Source organism: Hyperoodon ampullatus (genome assembly GCF_949752795.1).
Source record: "Hyperoodon ampullatus genome assembly, chromosome: 1".
Taxonomy (NCBI): domain Eukaryota; kingdom Metazoa; phylum Chordata; class Mammalia; order Artiodactyla; family Ziphiidae; genus Hyperoodon; species Hyperoodon ampullatus.
In genome coordinates, this window is record NC_136914.1 from 110,937,375 (window position 1) to 110,961,378 (window position 24,004).

The 24,004-nt window shown below is 41.2% G+C and overlaps 1 protein-coding gene across 1 annotated transcript in view; it reads left to right on the plus strand.

Moving 5' to 3' along the window:
• Positions 1-2,361: 2,361 nt before the first annotated feature.
• The window catches only part of RHOBTB1 (Rho related BTB domain containing 1), a gene marked incomplete at its 5' end in the record, with an annotated part of 37,358 nt that continues 15,715 nt past the window's right edge, over positions 2,362-24,004 (plus strand). The window contains 4 exons of the mRNA XM_079707578.1: positions 2,362-2,553; positions 3,073-3,176; positions 19,910-20,095; positions 22,668-23,647. Coding sequence (XP_079563704.1) covers positions 2,362-2,553; positions 3,073-3,176; positions 19,910-20,095; positions 22,668-23,647 — 1,462 coding nt within the window. The remainder of the gene's footprint in view (positions 2,554-3,072; positions 3,177-19,909; positions 20,096-22,667; positions 23,648-24,004) is intronic.

Genomic DNA, 24,004 nt, shown 5'->3' on the forward strand with positions numbered 1-24,004 from the left:
CGTCCGGAGCCTATGCTCCACAGCGGGAGAGGCCACACAGTGAGAGGCCTGCGTACCACAAAAAAAAATGCCTCCAGACATTGCCAAATGTTCTAGAATTTAAGCACCACCCATCTAATGCCAAAGTAATGCTTTTGCCACATTATACTATTAAATCGAGAACTAATACAATCATAGAATTTTAAGGCTGGATTTTAAAGAGGTTGATTTTTGGAATCACCACACCTGGCTAATCACCAGAATTGGAGATATTTAAAGACTCTTTTCCCACCCAAGACCTTCAAAATCAGCATTTACCAGGTGGGGGACAGGTATCTATTTTAAGCCTCTTCATGGGTGTAGGATCAGATCTTAACCTCACCACACATCTGTTCCTTGAATCACTCCACTCCATTCCTGCCAGATAGTTCTCCAGCCTCGGGTTTAACACCTCCTGTGATGGTGTTATCCACATTCAGATGGGCCTAACTGTGCAAAAGCATTCTTCTTTAACATTCTTCTGCTATCTCTCCCTCTATACCCTTAATCTCATATTATCCAAATTATCATTTTTCTTAAGTCAATTGAATTAAACATGTATTGAGGGACTTGCCTGGTGGCACAGTGGTTAAGAATCCGCCTGCCAACGCAGGGGAGATGGGTTCGAGCCCTAGTCCAGGAAAATCCCACATGCCACAGAGCAACTAAGCCCGTGCGCCACAACTACTGAGCCTGCGCTCTAGAGCCCACGAGCCACAACTACTGAGCCCGCACGCCGCAGCTACTGAAGCCCACGTGCCTAGAGCCCATGCTCCGCAACAAGAGAGGCCACCGCAGTGAGAAGCCTGCTCACTGCAAGGAAGAGTAGCCCCCATTCGCTGCAACTAGAGAAAGCCTGCGTGCAGCAGCAAAGACCCAACGCAGCCAAAAATAAATAAATAAATTTATTTAAAAAAATTTTTTTAAACATGTTTTGATTCCCAATTATGTATTACGCCCTACTCTGAGCTTTTTTTTTTTTTTTTTTTTTACCATGGCTGTTAAGACCATTATGGACTCTTTTTAAGAAAACAGTTTTCTCAGTTTAACAATAGACTTCCTCAGAAGAGCAATCATAATACATTAAAATCTTAAAATCTTGCATGGTTGGCCACCCATCCAGCTGCTACCGGGAAGCAGTCCGCTCTGCAGCTTGTGGGGTTCCTGTTTTGGGGAAGCAGAGCTGCCAGCAGCTTTCCTCTGCCTCTTCACCCCTCACCCAGCAACCCTCTTTTAACCTTTTTTGATGGTTTCAGGAAGATTCCAAAGTAGCTCCTCATTCTGTTAAAATCATTCTCTACCACATGCTCCAGATTTCTTCTCTGAAAACAGAGAGGAAGGGAATTTTTTTCAAAATCTTTCTTAATAGTGCTCCTCTTAAGAATATCTTTTAATGAATTTGATTAATAAAAATTAATGAATGAATATAAGGATAAATTAATTTTAATAATGTATCAAGGGACTTCCCTGGTGGCGCAGTGGTTAAGAATCCGCCTGCCAATGCAGGGGACACGGGTTCAATCCCTAGTCCGGGAAGATCCCATGTGCCGTGGAGCAACTAAGCCCGTGTGCCACAACTACTGAGCCCGCACACCTAGAGCCCGTGCTCCGCAACAAGAAGCCACCACAATGAGAAGCCTGCACACCGCAGTGAAGAGCAACCCCACCCGCCGCAACTAGAGAAAGCCGGCACACAGCAACAGAAGACCCAACTCAGCCAAAATAAATTAATTAATTAAAATAATAATGATGTATCCAATCTCACACTTACAGTTCACTCTTCTTTAAAGTCAAGTAGTCCCTTTCTGCTAACGCTTTGGATTCTCCCCTAAGTCACCAGGATAGTTTAGAACCTATAGGAAATTGCTTTTTAATGAGAGATCTTGGATCACCGGAAGATTGTAATGGACACTCATATTGCAAAGGCTGCTTATGCCCGAATGTGTAAGCTTAAACCTGCAGGTGCCCAGTCTTTAGCGGGTCGACGTGAGTAGCTAGTGAGCTAGAAATGTGTGCAAGCAGCCCTGACTCGCCTGCATGGAGCTCCAGTAGGCAGGTTGTGTTTAGAGAAAACCAAGGAGAAAATAACATGTTAACCGGAATCAACCGTTTGGGGTCAAAATAACAATCCGGTGTTTTTGTACTTGTGTGAGATATAAAAAGAAAAGTTGAGTTTCAGTTTGGCTTAGTAGGAACTTCCAAACTTCTGGCTTCTGCCTGGGTACCTCCAAAGAAGTGCCTGGACCAAGGGAAAACCACCTGGCCCCCTCCCATCTTTGACTGCTCTGGAAAGCACCAGTGTCTTGAATGTGGTGTCCGCTCTCTTCTTCTAGAGTTTTATAAATGGACACTGACATGGACTACGAAAGACCCAACGTGGAAACCATCAAGTGCGTGGTCGTGGGAGACAACGCCGTGGGGAAGACGCGCTTGATCTGCGCCAGAGCGTGTAATACAACGCTGACACAGTACCAGCTGCTGGCCACCCACGTACCCACAGTGTGGGCCATTGACCAGTACCGGGTCTGCCAGGAGGTAAGACAGACGGCGTTTCTTTAGAATCCTAAGGGTACATCATTGCTGTTGCCAGTCTGATTTTTATTTGTTTATTTTTTTGGATTTCTGTTTACTTGATTTTTTTTTTATTGAAGTATAGTTGCTTTACAATGTTGTGTTAGTTTCTGCTGTATAGCAGAGTGATTCAGGTATACCTGTGTATACATGCTTTTGTATTCTTTTCCATTACGGTTTACCACAGGCTATTGAATACAGCCAGTCTGATTTTTAAAAAGCAGGGGAAGGGGTTAACTTGTATATTCGAGACAAAACTCACCTTTTTAGTGTCACAAGAGAAAACAAAAGCCAGAAGGCCGACTTGGAGTATGGCTATGGTATCCTGAGGGAGGGCTTTTGAGGCACGTGGTTCCAGGAAGAGAATTAGGACTTAGCTAAGTCCTGTTAGATAGAAGGAGAAGACTAAATGCAAGTGCGTCTCTGGGGCTCTGAGGGGGAGCCTCTGACTGATGGTGAGCGTGGGTGCTGTCTCTCCTGCAGGTCTTGGAGCGTTCCCGGGATGTCGTTGATGAAGTGAGCGTTTCTCTCAGGCTTTGGGATACTTTTGGCGATCACCACAAAGACAGGCGTTTTGCATATGGCAGGTAAACCAAGACTAGTGCAGTTCAGTTCAACTTCAGTACAATTTCCTTTCCCAAACCCATCTCTGCTTCGTAAATCAACACAAGCCACATAATATGGCCTTGAGATATGTTGGGTTCTGCAATGTGTCTAAGAAAAGACAAGACAAAAAAAAAAAAAGAACAACCCAAAACAGCATTGTTTCCTGATGTCAAGAAAAGCACTCTGCGTGGCCACTTGGTTCCTCCCAGGAAGTACTTTATTTAAAACAACCAGTGCTAGTTAAACTGGACGTTTGCTGAATGTGGATTCTGTTGTGCTCTCCAACCTTGGGCTGCTTTGACTGTTGTCTTCCTGAATAATACTTAATTTACCTTCTCTTAGAATGTTTTAAGTTTTTTTAGCACTTGGCCACCCCACTTCAAAAGGTCTCTTTGGTCTTTTTGTGACCATACTGCAGTCTGATGTTACTTGCTTTGGGCTTTGTTGTCTGAAAAGTCGATTATTTTTATTTGAAGGTCATTTTTAAAAAAGAAAGAAAAATATCTCTGAAGTCCTTCACAAAGGCACATTTCCAAAATGAACTGAAGCATTAATGTCTACTTTTCATTTAAAAGAAAAAAAGGAGGAGGAGGAAGAATCCAGTAAAGGGAAGATAAATCTAGGACATTAATATGAGTGGGAACAAGGTCAAAGTACCATAAAATATTTAGCAACTTCTCTTTGTCACCATAACTCCAAAGGAGTCTCCGGGACTCCAGCTGTCTTAAAGTCCATCTCAGTGAATCTGTTATAACTCAAAATCCAGATAAGGAGGAGATTTCCTTACCCCTTAATTGTAAATGAAGACATTTCCTTTTAAGTTTAGAAAGTTTAGAATTTAGGTCTCTGTTAACATCAAACATCATGCTACCTCACAGGATTGGATTGGATACTCCAAACGAGTTACTCCTTTGTATTGAGATAAGCTTTTCTGAAAGGACCTCTCTTTTCTTCAAGCCAGTGGCCCTCTTAAGCCTCTGAACTTCTATTGGCATTTATCCAAGTGGTCTAAAATACTGAATAAACTGCTGAAAGGGTTTGCCCTAGTCCTGAGAAGTCGTTCACACACTGAAAGAATCTGCAATTTAGGCCAGTTTGTTCAAGGGGGTCTCAGAAAGAGGCATGTAGAAGTAAGACTGTGATTTTAATGTCCCCTTGAACAACGAGAACTGTTGAACTTAATATCCAGCATTACAGATATGTTTCTTCTTGAGTTTCCTGGGGTTTTTTTTTTCCCTTTCCATGATGTTCTTGATTCTTATCTTAGTTGCCATTTGGGTTTTTTTCCGTTGTCTCATTATTACACACGCACAAAAATAAGAATCAGTGAACCTGCTTGTAAGTACTATGCAGTCAGATTTTGTAATACCTGTGGTTTTAAGGAAGCATAATAAAATGTTGACTGGAATCAAAGTAAGGACAGCACAATAGATTTCAAAGGACTGTTTGTACCCCAACTTCTAAAAAGGTGTGGTGAATAGAGATGAGCTTACTGAGGTATTGGGTTTAGCTTCTACATGCTGTCTCAACAGCTCAGTGGTTTATTGCCACTTGAAATGTATGCATTTGGGATGATGAATTTTAACTTGGTTCCACCATGTAAAACTTGTTTTGTGGTGATAGAAAGGCTGCTTCATTATCATGGGAGGTTCCGCTTAGGGCTGATTTAATGGCACAGTGACCTTCATAGGTCTGATACTGACAGGCATCTACACTGGGCCTCATCCAGCTCCTTGATGTATGTCATGCCTGTGCTTGGTCCCTCCCAACAGAAATAAGCTGGTCTCTCATGTGACTCTATCAGTTCAAAGTGCAGTGTTCTGGCTCTGACAGTGTTTGGCTCTGTCAACTGTAGCCATCCCCCGCCCCTTTGGTGGAAACAGGACGCGCTTTCCAAGCCAAGTCTGACTCCCTAAGCAACACAGAGGGGCTCAGGAAGCCCTCCCGTGTTTCTGACCGAGCTCTCTGTGGGCCTCACTTTATGTGCATGTCTGGCCTTGCATTTCCTCTGTCTTTTCTGATTCTCCGCAGCCTCCAGGCTTCCTGCCACAGACCCCACCACGGGTAAAGAACGAAAACCAGGGCTGTTCTGTCTCGGATTCCAGCCTCTGTCTATAAACGCTAAATATGTCAGACCGCATTGCTGTAGCACCAAAAAGTTACAGTGTATGGCAAAATCTGGTAGTCGTAGAAGTTTCTTTTACTCAGTATAGGGCTCCAACCACTGGATCTCATTGCTGTGCAAGACCTGTTTAATTTCTGTATCACTTCCATTTTTAGCTCCCTATCATTCGTTACGGAGAAAAATCATAATTAAGTTTCTGACATTCAGTTTGGTTTGCAAACCTGTTTTTTCACTGATGTTTTTACTATACTTGGTATGAATTACAAGTCAGCGAGATGTGATATATTCCTGAGATGCAGAAATGTATTTGGAACCTTTTTAAAATAATTCATTTGATTCTTATGGTGACAGTGAGAGAAACCAGATTCATACCAAGATGCCTTAGACCTCACCTTCAGTTTCCTCAGCTCCTTAGCACCAAGCTAGTTAACAAGTTACCGCCTCAAACCTTCTTTGGCACAGGCACATTCTAGGTTGCAGGGTGGGCCAGGGTGGTGCCAGTCTGCTGACTTGAATTTGCAATTTTCCTCATGTGGTATTACTACAACCAGAATGTCAAAGCTCTTGTTATAATTTAAAGGTAATTATTCAACCCATTTTTTTAGCCAACTAGATTAATAGCTCCAATTCATCAAAGCCCTACAGTGTGTCAATCAAAATATTAGGTGCTTTGCCAACACTAGTTTAGTTAATCTTTCCAGGAACCCTAGGAGGCAGAGATTATCTCCATGCCGCAGTTGAGTAGAGAGTTGAGTTCTTTTACTACCATAACCTGCCCAATAGTGAGTTTCAAAAACAGATTCAAACCCAGCTCTTCCTGACTCCAGGCTCCCACTCTTTCCATTGTGACAAGCTACCTTGACCTCATTTTAAACAGAATGCAACTGAAACCACCACCCCACATTGATGAGCTGGGTGTCCATTTGCTCTTCCATATTTGTGTGGTGGCTTAGAATGAGAAGAGATCTCAAAAAGTCATCTGGTCAACCCCTTTTCTCCAGAAAGGGAGATCATCCATCCAAGAAAAAGTAGTGACAGGAGTCCTTCTGTCCGATGGACATGAAAGGTAGCAGAGTGGCACTAGCATCCTGACACTTACCTAACACATTTGAAATACTTCAAACCCTCTTTTGTCTGGAGCAAATGACTCAAACTTTTAGTAGCCTTTCTTCTTCCTACCACCTACTTTCTATCCATTTTCGCATGAACTTTTGAAGCTCTTTCCTGGATCTTTTAAAATGTCAAGAACAAAACTGTACATAGTAGCCATGACTGTGATCAGCTGCTCTTTTTTGGCAAGAAAAAAAAATAGCTTCTTTTTAAAGGGATATCACTCAAGAGTTTTCCCCTAGAACTATTAAAAGAAGGAAGTGTGTACACTTAGGTACCTGGCACTGAAAATGTAGGCATGTAGGATGGGCTCTGCCCTCAACAGAATACCTGGGCCCCTCTGCCGCCATCCTACAGTCACACCACACATAAATAATTACCCATTTTATTGTTCACTTTCCTTGAAAACCTTCACCATTGCTGTGTCTCGGGGTCACATAACCTTCAAACACATAAAGCCTATGGGGCTGGAGGTGGTGATAACAGCAGCTACAGTTTAATCAGGGCTCCCCATGAGCCGGGCCTGTGCTCATGGCTCTACGTATCTTGTTGCCACGTCATTCTTGTGGTGACCCTGTAAACTAGGCTCATTTCACAGTTGAGCAAGCAGGTACAGAAAGGGGCCAAGGTCAGATGGCTAGGAGAGAGTGGGACTGAACTTTTCCTGGTAGTTCTGTCTGGCTCCAAAGCCTGCTTCTTCCCTTCCCCCCAGGCTTCTGTGGATGATGATGATGATTGATGGCCAGCTTACTTTACATTGATTCCCCATCCAGTCTAATTCTTACACTATTCTGTGTGGACATGGAAGACCAGCATTCACCATCTATCACCAGCTCCAACTTATATTCCATTGTTCCTCTTGAGTTCTTTAATACGTAGCAAATGACTTAATTCTCTGTATGCATCCATGAGTGACTAAACATGAGTCCTTTCATTTCCAGTAAAAATGTTACAACCCAGCAAACTTTCTGAGAGTGAGTGGGATGCTTGGGTACTCTCTATGGCATGTTTTCTCCCCCCAATTTTACGTAAGCATGCAGAATCACTGTATTTACCCTCACGCCAAAGAGTTTCTAGGCATATGTTCAGTACATTTGGAACTCTTATTATATAGATTACTCTTACACACTGATTTTTCTCAAGTGTTTTTACATCCAATGAGAAGTACACTACATGTTTTAAATGATAACATCAATCAGAGCCATGGTTTCTGTGTATCTGTTTAGATAAGACAGCTCTAGTTTCACGTTGAAGGCACACGTAATCAGATACAGCATGAATACATCTCATCTTGAATGCTTGGTTGAGGCCCTTTAAGAAATTCAGGACTGTGGGTGACCAGTGTTTATGTCTTTGTCTGGGATTGGCTGAACTTGTGGTTAATGGCATGGGAAAAAAGCAAGAAACAACTAATGTGCCTCAATAAAGTATTTTGAAGTAGTTCTCGTCCATGGCACTTTCTAAACGCTTGGCCAGAACTAACATTCTGATGATGATTTTGGGATGGCAAACAGCCTGTCAGACAGAGAAACATAGCAAGTGGAAGTGGACCAGGGCCAGGATGAGGGTGAGGCAAGTAAGGCACACACCTTGGGTATAAAATGTAAATAATAATAATTTTTAAAAGATAGGATCACTGTTAACTGATCTTTTCGTTCTGTCTCAGGCTCAGCATGGCAAATGTTACTGGTCCTGACCTTATTTAAAATTTTGGTATTTTGCTCATCATGGATTTTTTTTTTTTTTACCTTAATTTTGATTTTTGAAAAAATAGTGTTCATCTGGATTACTGAGGTTTGGGGCACCTCTTTAAATTTTGCACCTGAGGCCAGTGCTTCACTCTTCACCCAAGTCCTGGCCCTGAAGGTGGACTTTATAAATGGATAACAAAGCAGCAAAGGGAGGAAAGTTCCCAATGCGGGTACTTGATGGAAAAGTCATCCAAACCACACTTCTAAATGTGTGGTCCAGAGGGATCTAGGAAAACTACTGCAGCTTGTTTCCTAAAGATATTTAGTCCTGCTGTAGCATAAAGGACTAAGACTTGCTCGAGTTATAGAAAACAGTAGAAAGACATTAGAAGAGCAGCTAGTTGGACCAAGGGACAGGAATAGTTGTTCCCTAAGAGATTCGACTAAAACTGCTCGTTCTCATACTTGATTATGCTGAAGCTACTGGTTATCTGATGTTAGAGATCTGGGGAGAGGTGAATCAGCATGTTTTAGCCAGTACCTGGATGATCAGAAAGCAGCTAGTCCTCAGGCCACGCTTTGGTAAACACGGTCATGGAAATATCACAATACTCTCTACTGAACCTCAGCCAAACGGGAAGAATCTCATGAAGACTGGAGAGAGCTTTTGAGTGAGGGAAACCAGGGGAAAAAAGAGCACATATTGTGTGTGAATCCCTTGCTGTGAAATTCTAGAAAATGCAGTGTAATCTATACTGACAGAAAGGAGAACACTCGCTGCCTGGGAAAGAGAATGGAGGGAAGGAGGGATTACCAAGGGACACAAGGACACTTTCAGGGTGATGGAAATATTTGTTTTATTGATTGGGATGACAGTATGGAGAGTGTATACCTATGTCAAAGCTAATCACATTGAGCACTTTTAGTATACAAAGTTTAGTGTATTTCAATTGTAGCTCAATAATTTTTTAAATAAAATATTTTTATGGACAATCTAAGTAGTCTATGATATGTGAGGAACTTTTCAATATATGTTTTGGTTATTTATAGAACTTAAACTTAGTTCTCATTGAAAATATCAATAGAAATAATTTGTATGAACTTAGGGGTGAAAAAAATAAGACGAGATCCTTAATAGCTGAACATGGGAAATGAAATGGTTCTGGCATCTCAAAGCTAATGATGGGACACTATCAAATTGTCCCCAAATCATGCTGGATCCCTTTTCCCAGAGACAGAGCCCTCAGCTGTGTGGATCATAATTCACCCAAGTGGCCTGTGTCTTTGGCTGTGGTTCTGTTTGTATCTTTTTCTGAGAAGATACATTTGAGCAGGTACCCTGTGATAACTGAATAAAGGACACCACATTCCTGAAAGTTTTCCGTTTCTCCATCAAATAGTAACAACTTTGTCTTTCGTAGTCGGTTCTTCCTGGAACTAGAGAATGGTGCGAGGCCAAGAGAAAAAGGAGGGAGGCATAGTAAGCCACACCACCCCAAACCTCCCCCTTTTTTGCCAAATTTTTGAATTTATAAATTGGAGCGGGGGGAGAATGCCTTGTTTGAATGAGTATTCTTAAACAGAATTACATGTATTAACACTAATGTTTTTCCAACTATAGTTTGTTTCTCCTCTGGGTATCATTTCCAAGATCTTTACAAGAATCATTTAAAAAAATAATTATATACTTATGGTAATCCATTTACCCATAGATGAGGGCATTAAGTAAAACAGTTGAAAGTGGATTATTACTGCTTTGTGCTAATCCAAAACAAAAATATGTTAGACTAAATGCATACAAATAATTAAAATTTTTAATGTACTGGAAATTTATGGATTCTGTACTAAAGTACTCAGGCATAGGATTGCAGTGATGCCAAATCATCTGGCACAGAGAAAATATGTCTGTGCCGTGCTCTGTGCCATCCTCAGCCTACTGTCCTCCACTGTCCTTCCTGCTCTGACCTGGTACATCTTTTATTGTAACCAGAAGACGCAATATCAGAAGAGCTGGGATTCCTGTTCCCGGGATGAAATTGTCCTTGGGAAGCAGCAGTGCCAAATGAGACAGGAACAGGGCTTGGTTGATGACTGGGGTCAGTCATGTTCCAGGACCTGGAAGGATGCTGGCTGCTGCCCAAACACTGGTCACATGACTGGGAAAGGTGGTCCGTTACGGTTGAGCCCAGAAAAGCACTTGTAGACCCAAAAGATGCAGCAGACATATGAATAATGAGGCCACTGAGATGGGTAAGGAGAATAAGGAACATATATACTGTTCAATACATTAACACCGTGTGTTCTGCCTTCTTCTTACCTTTTTGCTGTTACTACTTAATAACTGCAAGCTTGACAAGTCGGGTCAAATACAGCTAAGTTTGTTGACTTTTCATCCTTGGACAAAGAGAAAACATCAGTTTGTGATGTTTCTATACTGGAATCATCTGATGAAGAAATATGTATTTCAGCCCGTACAGTTTTCCCTTATAAATTAGGTGGTAAGAAGAAAGAGACAGCTGCTGGGTAATTCTGCAGTGTCCTCAGAGGATAATTCTATTACCATCTTTCAGCAATTCCATATCAATGAGCTAGTCAGCCAAAAGGGAAAGATCTCTTGATGCGAATGTCCTGCCATTCTTTTTTTTTTTTTTTTTTTTTTTTTTTTTTTTTTTTTTTTTGTGGTATGCGGGCCTCTCACTGTTGTGGCCTCTCCCGTTGCGGAGCACAGGCTCCGGATGCGCAGGCTCAGCAGCCATGGCTCACGGGCCCAGCCGCTCCGCGGCATATGGGATCCTCCCAGACCGGGGCACGAACCCGTATCCCCTGCATCGGCAGGCGGACTCTCAACCACTGCGCCACCAGGGAGGCCCCTGCCATTCTTATTAGCTGCAATATACAAGATATGTCTTTGGTGACTTTTGAACCCATAATCGTATTTGTCTGACAATAATTGGTACCATATGGTTTACAGACCACTTACACAGATATTTTTCTTAGTGAATCTTAACAATAATCATATCAATAACTTTTAATTTTGACCATTTATTAGATTTCCAAAATTATTCCACTGCTTTGTTCTCTCCCCAGAACTCCTCTGCCTCTTAGCCTAGAAAATATAGTTAGAAGGACAAAGTACTCAATTACCAAGAAGATAAAACAAATAAGCAAAAATCTCTTCTAAACTTATCACCTTGGTTATCTTTCTATTTTAGTACTTTTGGGCTGGGGCGGGAGAGTTGGCATGTTTCTTAAAAAACAACATGGTCTGTGAAATAGAGGGTGATATCTTAAGCCTTAATTCTGTGAAACTAACCCAGAATTAATCCTGAAAGTAACCTGCCCATTTCTTTATATTTCCTTTGCTTCTGGATACAATCTAATTCCTAGAAGAGATCATTAATCCATTTTTATTCTGGCATTATGAAAGTATCCAATTAGATGGGTAAATAGATTTTTAAGATAAATTCAAATAATTTAAAGATATATATTTAGTGGATAATCTCTGCTATATACCAGAGAGTATTATATAGCTATCTTTCAGCCATAATTGTCTGAAGAAATGTAATAGCTCACATATCATTTTTTTCATCAAAACTTTAAGCATATCCCCTAACTGACTTATTTTAGGCCTAAATTTATTTCTTTTAGATTTTGAGTCTGCAGACATATTTGCATCTACATCCTGCAATATCTATAAGGCCATTTTATTTGATAAACAGTCCTTGAGGGCCTCTTTTGTTGCAAACACTGTGTTGTGCACAATGGGAGAGAAACTAGTAGGAGCAGAACAAAATTCCTAAAAATGAAACTCAAGAGTAGTGGGGAAAGACAGCAACATAAAGAGGTACAATTCAGTGTTAAAATGCTGGGCTAAAGATGTCAGTACCAGGAACAGGGAAGAAAGAATTGCTCTGAGCAAAAATTCCAGCATCATTCTTGACTCCTTTTGGTCATATCTGACACCTGCTCCATCAGCAAACCCTGGTGGCTCTAGCTTCCACGTGTATAAAGAATGCAGCCACTTCTCACCACCTGCACCACTCCCAGGCCGAAGTCACCACCATCTCCCTCTGGATTATTTTTTTTTAACCGGCCTCTCCTTCTATCTTATCCCTCCTGACAACCCACGCCCCACCACCATTTAGTCAGTTCTCATGACGGCAGTGGGGTGATCCTGTTAACACATAAATTAAATCATTCTGCTCAAAAACCCCTAATCGTCTACCAGTTCACTCCGAGTAAGAGCCAGACACCCATTAGGCCCTCCGTACCTCAGCCCAGCATTGCCTCTCTGAGCTCAGCTCCTGCTGTTTTCCCCCTCTCCCTCAGGAAAACAACCCAGGAATGCTCCTGCCTCAGGACCTTTGCACTAGCCGTTCCCTCTTCCACAGTGTTCTCCCCACAGATATCAACATGTCAGCTCCTTCACTTCCTTCAGGTCTCTCCTGAAATGTCACCTTCTCAGTAAGGCCCTCCATGGCCACCTCATTTCAACAGCAGCTTATGCTCCCCAATATTTCTCTCCCCCTTCCCCACTATATTTCCTCCTTAGCACTTGTCACCACCTAGCATACTAAACATTTTACCTATTTGTCTTGCTTATTGTCTCTGTTCTCCAGCTGAATATAAGCATGACGAGGGTGAGCACAATGAGGACAGTGATTTGTGTCTTTAACTTGTTAACTTGTTAAAGACACAAATGTCTGGAAGAGCACCTGGCACATAGTAGGTTATCAGTTAATAGTTCTGGGAGGAATGATTGAATGATTGCTTATTGATACTGAATAAGTGACTTGGCAAGTCCTTGTACCTTTATCGATTCACAGAGGATTGGGGAGAGGCCTGGGTAAAGTGATGGGATGATCTTGCTGGTTCACACAGTTTCGTTTCAGAAGAGTCAGTGAGGTTAATCCCGGAGCTCTCCCATCTGGCCGTCTAGCTGACATGTAGGCATTGTTACATGTGCAGCTAGTCTTGCTCTTAGTAGAAAACAGTGCTGGAAGGTAGTTCCTCAGTCATGTAGCTTCAGGGCAAGCCGAAGAGAAATGAGAATGAGGTGGAGTTTAGGCAGAGAATTTATTACCACAATTTCACTTTCTCCTGTTAAGGAAGCTTTCTCTGTATCAGTGTTTCCTGCTTTCATTGATCAGGAGTTAAATGAGATTGCTTAAGCTATTTATTTTATTTTATTTTATTTTATTTTATTTTTACATCTTTATTGGAGTATAATTGCTTTACAATGGTGTGTTAGTTTCTGCTTTATAAGTGAATCAGTTATACATATACATATGTCCCCATATCTCTTACCTCTTGCATCTCCCTCCCTCCCACCCTCCCTATCCCACCCCTCTAGGTGGTCACAAAGTACCGAGCTGATCTCCCTGTGCTATGTGGCTGCTTCCCACTAGCTATCTATTTTACATTTGGTAGTGTATATATGTCCATGCTACTCTCTTACTTTGTCACAGCTTACCCTTCCCCCTCCCCATATCCTCAAGTCCATTCTTTTAATTAATTACTTGTGCTTCACCCAATTTCACATGCACTCCACTTTTTCTGATGATTGTGTGAGGTGTAAGAATACAGACAGTCTCTGACTTATAATAGTCCTATTTACAATTTTTCTACTTTACGATGGTGCAAAAGTGATACACATTCAGTAGCAAACATACTTTAAATTTTGATCTTTTCCCAGGCTAGCGATCTGTAGTACTATATGCTCTCATGCTGCTGCGCATTGGCAGGGAGCCACACAGTCACCAGGGTAAACAACTGATAAATTTACAACCACTCTCTGTACCCAGACAACCATTCTGCACATTCAGTACCATATTCAATAAGTTACATGAGATATGCAATGCTTTATTATAAAATAGGCTTTTTGTTAGTTGTTGCCCAACTGTATGCTAATGTAAGTGTTCTGAGCACATTTAGGGTACGTGAGACTAAGCTATGATGTTTGGTAAGTTAAGTATATTAAATGCATTTTTGATTTATGATATTTTCAATTTAGATGAGTTTATCAGGACATAACCCCATTATAAGTCAGAGCAGATTTGTACACTAAAGGGAGCATAGATAGAAAAATGGGATACCAAGTTAAAAAAATAGCTGGTTTCCATCAGATGATAACCCACAGCTTTCTATATGGTCAGGCCATTGCCTTCTGTGATATCTGCACTATGATGGCAGAACCAACCATTTTTAAGACTTGAGCATTATCTATTTTAGGATTTGGTGGCATTGGTGGGATGTTGACATGGCTTCCCTGTACTTGAGAGTGTGCATTGCTTGGTCCCATTTTTGGAGGGTGGGGGAAGACTGGTTTAAAATGTTGCTTCCTACTAAACATGCAGTTATGGGCTTGGAAGAAATAGTTACGCATGCTAATCACTCCCCAATCTGGATATATTTCAGGGTGTTTTCACAGTTTTCCCCACATAACATCTGTACTTAAGAAGCCTCACTGCTATTGGTAAAGTATTGACTTGATTTCTCTGCTCACATCCAGGGCACTGCATGGTACTGCCCTGCTCTCCCTAGATCCCCTGCCAGGCACTCCCCTACAGGCCTCTCCATTTTCCATGAGTGTGAGCTTACACAGCCATTCATCTCCAGGTGGTTATGTTCACCATCACTGACAACCCCCTCCGCATCTCATACACACCGGGCTGCTCCCCTACTAAAATTTTCCAAAGCCACGTGTTACACATTCCTTTTCTCTGCCATGCTCCCAGCTGTTTTGTGCTGTTTTTATCTGTCTGTTTGCACAGCGCTGTCAGATTATATGCATGAAAGGTGTATTGCTGACATGAATGGTTTTGAAAACGTTTCCGTAGAGGCTACCTCGGTTATCAGTGGGGAGAAGGAGGTCAGGGACTCCTACTTGAGTCTTTGCCAGAAGAGGACTTGTGTACATTGACAAAGAAACCCACTGAAATGTGATCATGATCTCTACCAATATATAAAGGATATGGTAGTCTCTACTAAAGAAATAATAATAGGCAGTAGTGACATAGAAAGGCTTAAAAGTATATGTTAAAAGGAGATACTTCCAAGCAAGACTCAGGTAAATAGAATTGGTAGCTTACTCTTGGTTACCAAGTATTCATCAGCAAGAGACCCAACCAAAATTGGCACACTGGAGAAGGGCCCTTGGATGTCCTGCTCACAGCTATCTGGAGGACTGGATGGAATCCACTATCCTTCATGTTGCCCACGTTGGCCTGGTCTTACTTAGATAAAGGATAATTTAGCAATTATTTTTTTCACCTAAGCAGATAAGAAAACCCAAGGCCCATGGCTCCTTAGCTGGACAATGATGGCAAAGTAGAAAACGGAAGACAAACTAAAAAGATGGAAAGCACTTTTGTGATAGGAAAGCACTTTTGTGATAAGAAAGAACATAGAAAATTTACTCCTAACAGCAAATTTTTGATAATGATTATCTACCTTTTTTAAAAAATTTTATTATTATTATTATTTTTTTTTGCGGTACGCGGGCCTCTCACTGTTGTGGCCTCTCCCGTTGCGGAGCACAGGCTCCGGACGCACAGGCCCAGCGGCCATGGCTTGCGGGCCCAGCCCCTCCGCGGCATGTGGGATCCTCCCGGACCGGGGCACAAACCCCGCGTCCCCTGCATCGGCAGGCGGACTCTCAACCACTGCGCCACCAGGGAAGCCCTATCTACCCTTTTTAATCACTTCTTCAAAGGATAAACTTAGCTTCTGTTTGCTTCTGTTAGCTTCTTTTCCCACCAAGTTTGCTAATTTGACTGTAGATATTATAAAGACAGGCCATGAAAACGTGTGGCATTTAATGTTTAAAGTCTAGCTTGAAAAAGAAAAAGAAATGTATATATACACACATTATTACTTTAAAAGGAAAATCCGCCATGTATTTAATTTCAATCTATTCTTTAAAGACTTCACATAAAAAAAATTTTACTCTACACCCATAGCCGTATATAATAAAGAGTGTAATGAATAAAGTACACTTTTTAAAAAGTCTATCCCAGGCCAAGATATGTGGGTATGGTGCACCATTTTCAGATTTTGTTTTCTTTAATCCTCCAACAAAGATTGGTCCCAACTTTGCATGCACGCCTTATGTTATCCAAATATCTCTGCCAATCTTTCACATGCTATCTTTGGCCAGTGTTCTTGAAAGATAGCTGAAAAAAATATGCTTTTCTGTTTGTTTAATATCTGAAGAAGAACTGCTACAACTGAGGTTGGCTTTATCAGCTCAAGCATTTTGGGGATGACTAGGTCTCTCTCTGGTCCCACCCCTCCATGAAACTAGAGATCCGCAATTGTTTCAACACATAGATTTACTTTGGGTTGTTTTTCACTTGTCTAATCAAAACATTATTTCATGGGCGTTATTGGATGTGTCAGTATCCTAGTGAAACTTTTATATTGATATTTTCCCCTTAGAAACAATAAATCACATTTTTCTCCAAAAAATAAACATTCATAGGCAAGCAGCACTCTAAAATCCTTTGTAATCCTGGCTTTCTTTAATAAAGCCACTTAGCCCAGTCCAAAAAAATCCAAACCTTTCCTTTCCTTCTCAATATTTCAAGTTCTGGAGTTTAGAGTTTTGTCTCCTATGTGCTTTGCCTCTGAATTCTCGTGCTTTCTACCCCAAATAGCTGTAGGACTCCACTTAAATCCCATCAGATTCTTTTTACAGCTGAAATAGGAACCCTGAGGTCATTTCTAGGCCAACCCTGCTGCCTAATCTGTGAGAATGTCCTCATCACACCTCCCCCTCCCAATTATTTTTAAACTCAACTCTTCAAAGTAAAAAAGTGTAACAGAGCCCATAGAAGCAGAAATGCTAGAACTTGCCTTTTTCTTTTTATCTTTCACAGGAATGGCATTTTTAAACACCAGCTTGTGTCAGACATTGAACAGTCTCCACCCAGGAATGAATGTTTTGATTAAAAGTTATTTAGTATCTCTGGCTCCTTGGAATTCTGCCTAAAGCTGGAGATATTCTTAGCTGCAGGTCTTGTGCCTTCTTTGACCAGATAGAAAAATGGCTCAAAATCTACAGGGAATAAATGGCATTCTCAAAATAGCTACTTGATTATATAGGTGTTTATATCATAGAGGATCCTGATGTGTTGAGAATTAGGAATTAGAAAAGAATGCTGGGATGAGAAGGAATATGTCAAAGCAGCGTCTTTCTATAGCTCTATCCCTACGGCCATTGATTCTCAGGCTTTTGCTTAAGATCAGGTTTAGAACACTACATTCATATGGCAGGCCTCTGCACATAATGTTTCTTAACTTGAATTTGTATTTAAATCAACAAGGGTTAAAGATATTTAAGCAGGTTGGTAGATAAAATATGATCTAATTTTTAAACTACTTTTAATGTAAAATCATGGGGACAGATTTTCATAGCATCTAAACATGCATTTCAAAAAAGGAAAAAGAATAACCTTATTCCAAGGATGCAAATAGAATTTTGACTCAAGTTATTTTCACTTCAGAGGTAGCGTTGCTCTCAGTACAGCCTCTTCTCTTTAACTATCATCCTTTTGAGGCAAAATATTTACAGAGCATTGAATTCTTTTTCTAGCTTTCCAACAGCATTTCATGCACTGAGATATTGATGTGACATAGTTAGAAGTTGGGCCCTCCGGACCTGTATTGTGCAATGGCATTGTGCTGCTATCATCAGGAGATGCCATTTTTTCCAGCCCCCAAGGTCCTGTCTGTACTTGTTTACAGGTCATCTGGATAGAAACTAGTATAGGTTCAGTGGCATGAGTGTTATCACGGTAACCTTGGCAACAGAGCTGCTCTGATTTCAAAACCTCACATGCTGTATCATAAAATTAGATAGCAGAACTGACATTTTGCTACATGTCTGTCATATAAATTAAACTCTGAGAATGATTTTCTTTATAGCCATGTGCCTTAATATGGAAATAGAAGGCACCAATTAGAAAAAATTTTATACATATATCAATATGTACTGTTCCACATTTAGGTGGTGGATACATTTTCTCAATTCTTTCCCTATGATTTTGAACCTGAGATACTGCCATATTATTCTCACTGTGCAGAATTCTTGGCAGCTTTATTTTATGATCAGGCTGAAGCTTACAGCAGAGCTGCATCAGATATCCTATATAAATAGGATTATGAATAATAGAAAACTCAGCTCCTAAAAAATGTAAAATTCAAAGCGTTCTTGACTTTGCTGGATACTATTATTTATGCTGATTAGAAGTGAGACTGTGCACAGAATATTCTGCTAACTAAATCAGAATCCCAAAGACAAGACATGCTTCCCTTTCATTTATATAGTTATGCATATTTTTACACACATTATATTTTCCAGTACCCAAGAATTTTTGATAAGATCTTTATTTCAAGGGCGTTTTAAACATGCAGATTAATACACTCATCTGCTTTGAGTCCTAGGGTCCTCTTTTATAATTAGTAAATATTTTAATGTCAGGATTTTCCCCTCTATTTGTTGTGGTCTGGTGCAGTTTTTCTTGGATATAAATTTCAAATACTCAACTTGTGAATTACATTTTATGTAAGCACCCCGCAGTTTGCTGCATTGCAAATGATTATTTTTAGAAATTTTATGGTTGCCTGGATATATTTGTTTGTCTTCATTGATATGTAGGGAGAGAAGCTCATTAATGATTTTAAAAGATGGTGTTTTGATTCATCGACTTGATTCTTCTCATTATATAAACAATAAAGGCAATAAATTAACATCTAATAAAATTGTAAGTTTATTTCTGAACGTAGCTGCAAAATAGTCTTGAATCCTTGGTTATAACTTTTTCTATTCTTTATATTCTTCTGCCTCCATGTTTTCAAAGTCATCATTCTACATATTTGAACCTAGAAAGATGGTTTATAATTCTTATTAAAGATACCTTTTAGCAGTTATCTGTCAAACACCATAATTGACAACTGTTTTGTAAAACGGTTCTTTGGCTCCTAGAATGATAGGTTATTATATAAAACATGGAAGATCCTTATGTCACAATTGACTATAAAACAATTTTCCTTTTTTCCATATATCTGCTCTGTGTCATATATCACATTTGAGAAATCTGCTTCCAACATTTTCTCATCCATCTTATTAGCTGTCTGACTAACTCCGGCTAGTTTTACGTTAAACACTGCCTTCTTGCCTTATACCTAGCAAAAAGTCGAAATTCCTGCAAATTCAGGACTTTTCCTTTTCAGAAAAAGATAAGTGGTTGTGCTCTCTCCATGTGCGCTTAAGGGAGAAGAAGGGCAGAAATCCTTCTGTGTATTTGCCGACCCTGTACAGCAAATACCTGTTACATTTTTTTGTAGTGTTTAAACTGTTTGCTTTATCTCATTGAGTCATCATCACCTTTCTGTTTACAGTGGTAAATGGTATTTTTTATTATTTTCTTTTATCTTGAAACTATTTCTTGTGATGAACAGAAATAGTTCAGCATGTGGTGGTTCCAGACCTGAGTCTAGTTTGGATAACCATCTGTACTGTAAAATAACATCATTGGAAACCTTTCAATGCATAGGCCTTCTGCAGTGCAACATGGAAATGAACTCAGGCTGTGTGGGTGCTGGAATGTGGAGGCTTAATGGGCTGTTTGCATGACACCAAGATGTATTTTAATATCTGGTCTTTTTTTTTTTAAACTGTGACATGATATGGCATTAGATGGATGAGGGAGGGGAGGAACCATAATGATAAAAGAGAAAATAAAAGTTAAAAGGCAATACAGCTTCTTTTGTGATTTCCTTTTAGGTCCGATGTTGTGGTCCTCTGTTTTTCGATCGCTAATCCCAATTCCCTAAATCATGTGAAAACGATGTGGTATCAAGAAATCAAGCACTTTTGCCCTCGCACACCTGTTGTTCTAGTTGGCTGCCAGCTAGATCTCCGCTATGCTGATCTTGAGGCTGTTAATAGAGCCAGACGCCCTTTAGCAAGGTAAGCCGAGGGACGCAGTGTTTCACTGTGCCGGCCAAATTAAAATTTAGAGGTTGCAGTCGTCTCTGTAGCCTTGGGTTCTGTTCTTCAGTGGCTCTGGGACCCCATCAATCAGCCATATGCTTGAGGTTTGCTTGTTAAACATGAGGAAGGGGTGTATGTCCCTGACCCCTCTCAAGCTCACCATCACTTCTTAGGCAGGAACCCATTTTTGTAAAATGGTTGACCAGCGATTGAAGTGAATTCTCTAATTATGAGATGGAGTGTATTAAAGTGCTTTGAACTTTGCAAAGTATTAAACAAAATGTTAGCTACTCATAATAATGTCTTTCAGGAAATTATATTACAGTAAAGTTAACTGACATTCAGAGCCATCAGCCATAATTCTTGCCCCCAGGAACATTAGGTTCATGCAAACACATATATCCAGGCGTTTTTAATCTTCTCATTTTCCTCCATCCAACCTCTGAGAGTATTTCATTCCAAAGTTGGCAGTGTCCAGTTTTTAAAAACTATATAGACCTATGGTTGCAAAACTGCAACACTGCCTTTTAAATGGCTCTAGTGGTGATATGTTTAAAGCGTCACACATTTAAAATACAACTTGAAGGAGAATTTGTTTCAGTCTGTATAAAATGTGGATACCAATCTTGGTGGCAGGGGCATGGAATAAGAGCTTTTCCAAAAGCTGTGCTCCTTCAATATTCTCTTTTAAAAAATAATTTTATACGTTTTATGCTCAACTCCGTTTTGTGCTGGTGAGCATAGCTTTTCCCAAAATGTTGATATTAATACCTTCCTTCCAGGTAGGTACTTGCCTTAATAGGGTTGTTAGAAAATTGTATACAGATACAAGTTTTTATGCTCTCACAGCAAAAGCAAATGGTACTTTGTTGAGATAATTTCTGATGTTCTAGGTATGTCTTGGATGAATGTTCTGAAAACAGTTCATGTTCCTTCTATTCTTAAATGCATGGACTAGGAATTGAATATCATAAGCCACGTAGAGGGAAAGAGGACTCCTGGCAAATGAGGGATTAGCCCCTGGCCTCGGAACTTTCTGCTTCAAAGGTTAGGATAGTCGGGCCTCACACCGTGGATGTGCGGAGGCCTGGAGGAGGGTTACAGAGCTCCAGGGGACAGTCCTTTCCATAGACAGTTCTGAGATTTCATGAAGGAGGTGGCATCTGAGCTAAGCCTTAAAGAGATTCATCAGTTAGTGGTGAAGTTATCTCTTCTTCCTCTCCTCACTTCCTTTCCGCCTTTACAACAAGCTGCAGTTTTCCCCCTTTTCCATCTAGGTCCTCAAATCCAAATTCTACCCAATGTTCTTATTGCTCCTAAGGCCGGTGCCTGTCACACACATCACCCTTGGTCTTGTAAGCCAAGTATTTATTTAGGAAGATCATCTCCTAAGAGTGTGTCTCAGAATCAAGGATGTGTGTGTGAAGAGTATAACGACAGATCCCTTCTTGCCTACGTTCTGGAATGCATCTGTGTCTTGACCACGGTTCTGCCATCGTTACAGCACTATTCTGCCAGTACTGCATCCAAACATTTGGCTTCCTGGGGTTCGATTAGATTGTAAACGGGCCTTGTGTGCCAGTCTAAAGGGTGTAAACTTTATTCCACGGGCTCTGTGGAACCAGAGGAAGTTTTTTTAAAGAACTGCGGCTAAGTCGTACTTGTATTACGTGAGGAATTTTCGTGCAACCGTGAGCACTGTGAGCGAAAGTGTGGAGAATCTGAAGAAAGATGAGTTAAGAGGCTTATGTACTAGTCCAGGCAAAAGATGATGAGGGCCTGACTGAAGAGTGTGGAAGTAAAGAGAAGCGGTGAGATATGATAGAAGGCTCACAAACCTAATAGAGGAGACTTAATGAGCTGTTGGACATGGATCATTTAGTCTAGAACCAGGGAGTTCTAGATTCTCATTGCTTAGGAAAGGTCTCTCAGCAACTTGCAAATGTGACCTTAGGCAAACCCTTTAAACTCTCTGCCTCAGTTTCTTCAGAATGTAGAACAAATATAATACCCATAGAGTTGCTGTGAGGCTCAAGTGAGAAAATGAATATGGATTGATTTTTAAGGTATAAAGCAAAATGTAAGCATAAGGGGATAATGATGAAAATGATGCTGATGATGGTGGCAATGATGATAACAGCTAACACTTATCAAGCACTTACTGTGGAACAGGTACTATGCTGGGCAAATATCTCATTTAAACCTTCCAATCGTCCTTTAAGATGCAAGTACTCACTATTATTCTTCCTATTTTACAGATGGGAAAACCAAGGCTTAAAGAGGTTAAGTAACTTGCCCAGGATCACATAGCTAGCAAATGGCTGATACTTGAGTTATTGTTGTTACTACCAGAAGCATTTTATTTTTCCTGCAGTCGTAAGTCCTTTCTATTTGCAAGTCTTAAGGTTGGTAGATTTTTCAAGAGTCTGGTTAAAAGCCTGAATAGGATTTTAAATGTATAATCCATTTAGGTGCTTAGATAGGCCCTGGTTACTATTTTCTTTCCTGAAATAAGACTGATTCTAATTTTTAAGGTATTCTATTTCAGGCCCATAAAGAGAGGGGATATTTTGCCCCCAGAAAAAGGCCGAGAGGTTGCAAAGGAACTGGGCATACCCTACTATGAAACAAGCGTATTTGACCAGTTTGGAGTCAAGGATGTGTTTGACAATGCAATCCGAGCCGCCCTCATTTCCCGCCGGCACCTGCAGTTCTGGAAATCCCACCTAAAGAAAGTCCAGAAACCTTTACTTCAGGCACCATTCCTACCTCCAAAAGCCCCTCCACCGGTCATCAAAGTTCCAGAATGTCCCTCCACAGGGACGAACGAAGCCGCCTGTTTACTGGACAATCCTCTGTGTGCTGACGTCCTGTTCATCCTCCAGGACCAGGAGCGGATCTTCGCTCACCGAATTTACCTCGCTACCTCCTCTTCCAAATTTTATGATCTCTTTTTAATGGAATGTGAAGAAACCCCCCACTGGAGCGAAGGAGCTTGTGAGCAAGAGAAGCAGAGCAGGGATGTCCAGGGGCGGGCCCTGAGTCTGGACCCAGACGAGGAAAGGGAGGAGGGCACCCCAAGGACACCTCAGGCCGATCAGTGGACATCCTCAAGCCAGAACCTGTCCCAACAGGAGACCCCGGGGCTGGAAGCCGAGGGCTCAGCGGCGGAGACACAGACCCTGTCAGGCTGGAGCAAGGGCTTCGTTGGCATGCACAAGGAGATGCAGGTCAACCCCATTTCAAAGCGGGTGGGCCCCATGACTGTGGTCAGGATGGACCCATCTGTCCAGCCAGGCCCTTTCCGGACCCTGCTCCAGTTTCTCTATACAGGGCAACTGGATGAAAAGGAAAAGGATCTGGTGGGCCTGGCTCAGATTGCAGAGGTCCTAGAGATGTTTGATTTGCGGATGATGGTGGAAAACATCATGAACAAGGAAGCCTTCATGAACCAGGAGATTACGAAAGCGTTTCACGTCCGGAAAGCCAATCGGATAAAAGAGTGTCTCAGCAAGGGGACATTCTCAGGTGAGTGGGTCCAATGGCAAAGTCACCGATACCTCTGGTTGCCTTTGATCAAACGTTAGCCAAACACGAGGAGGGGAAGGGTAACCATCGCTAGCATACGTAAGTACTCTTCCCCCACGTACCTAAGTTACATGTATTTTACTTATTTCATTCTCACAGACTTGAGGGTTAAGTGTGATGATCTCCGTTTTGCTGATGGGGAAACCGAGGGACAGAGAGGTTAGGTAACTGGCCCATGGTTATACAGGTAGTAAATGATTGAGCCAGGATTTGAATGCAAGCTGCCCCCTAAAGCCTCATGCTGTCACAGTGCTTCTCAAGGGTAGGTCGAGCTACCCCTGAGCCTCAGCCAGTCAG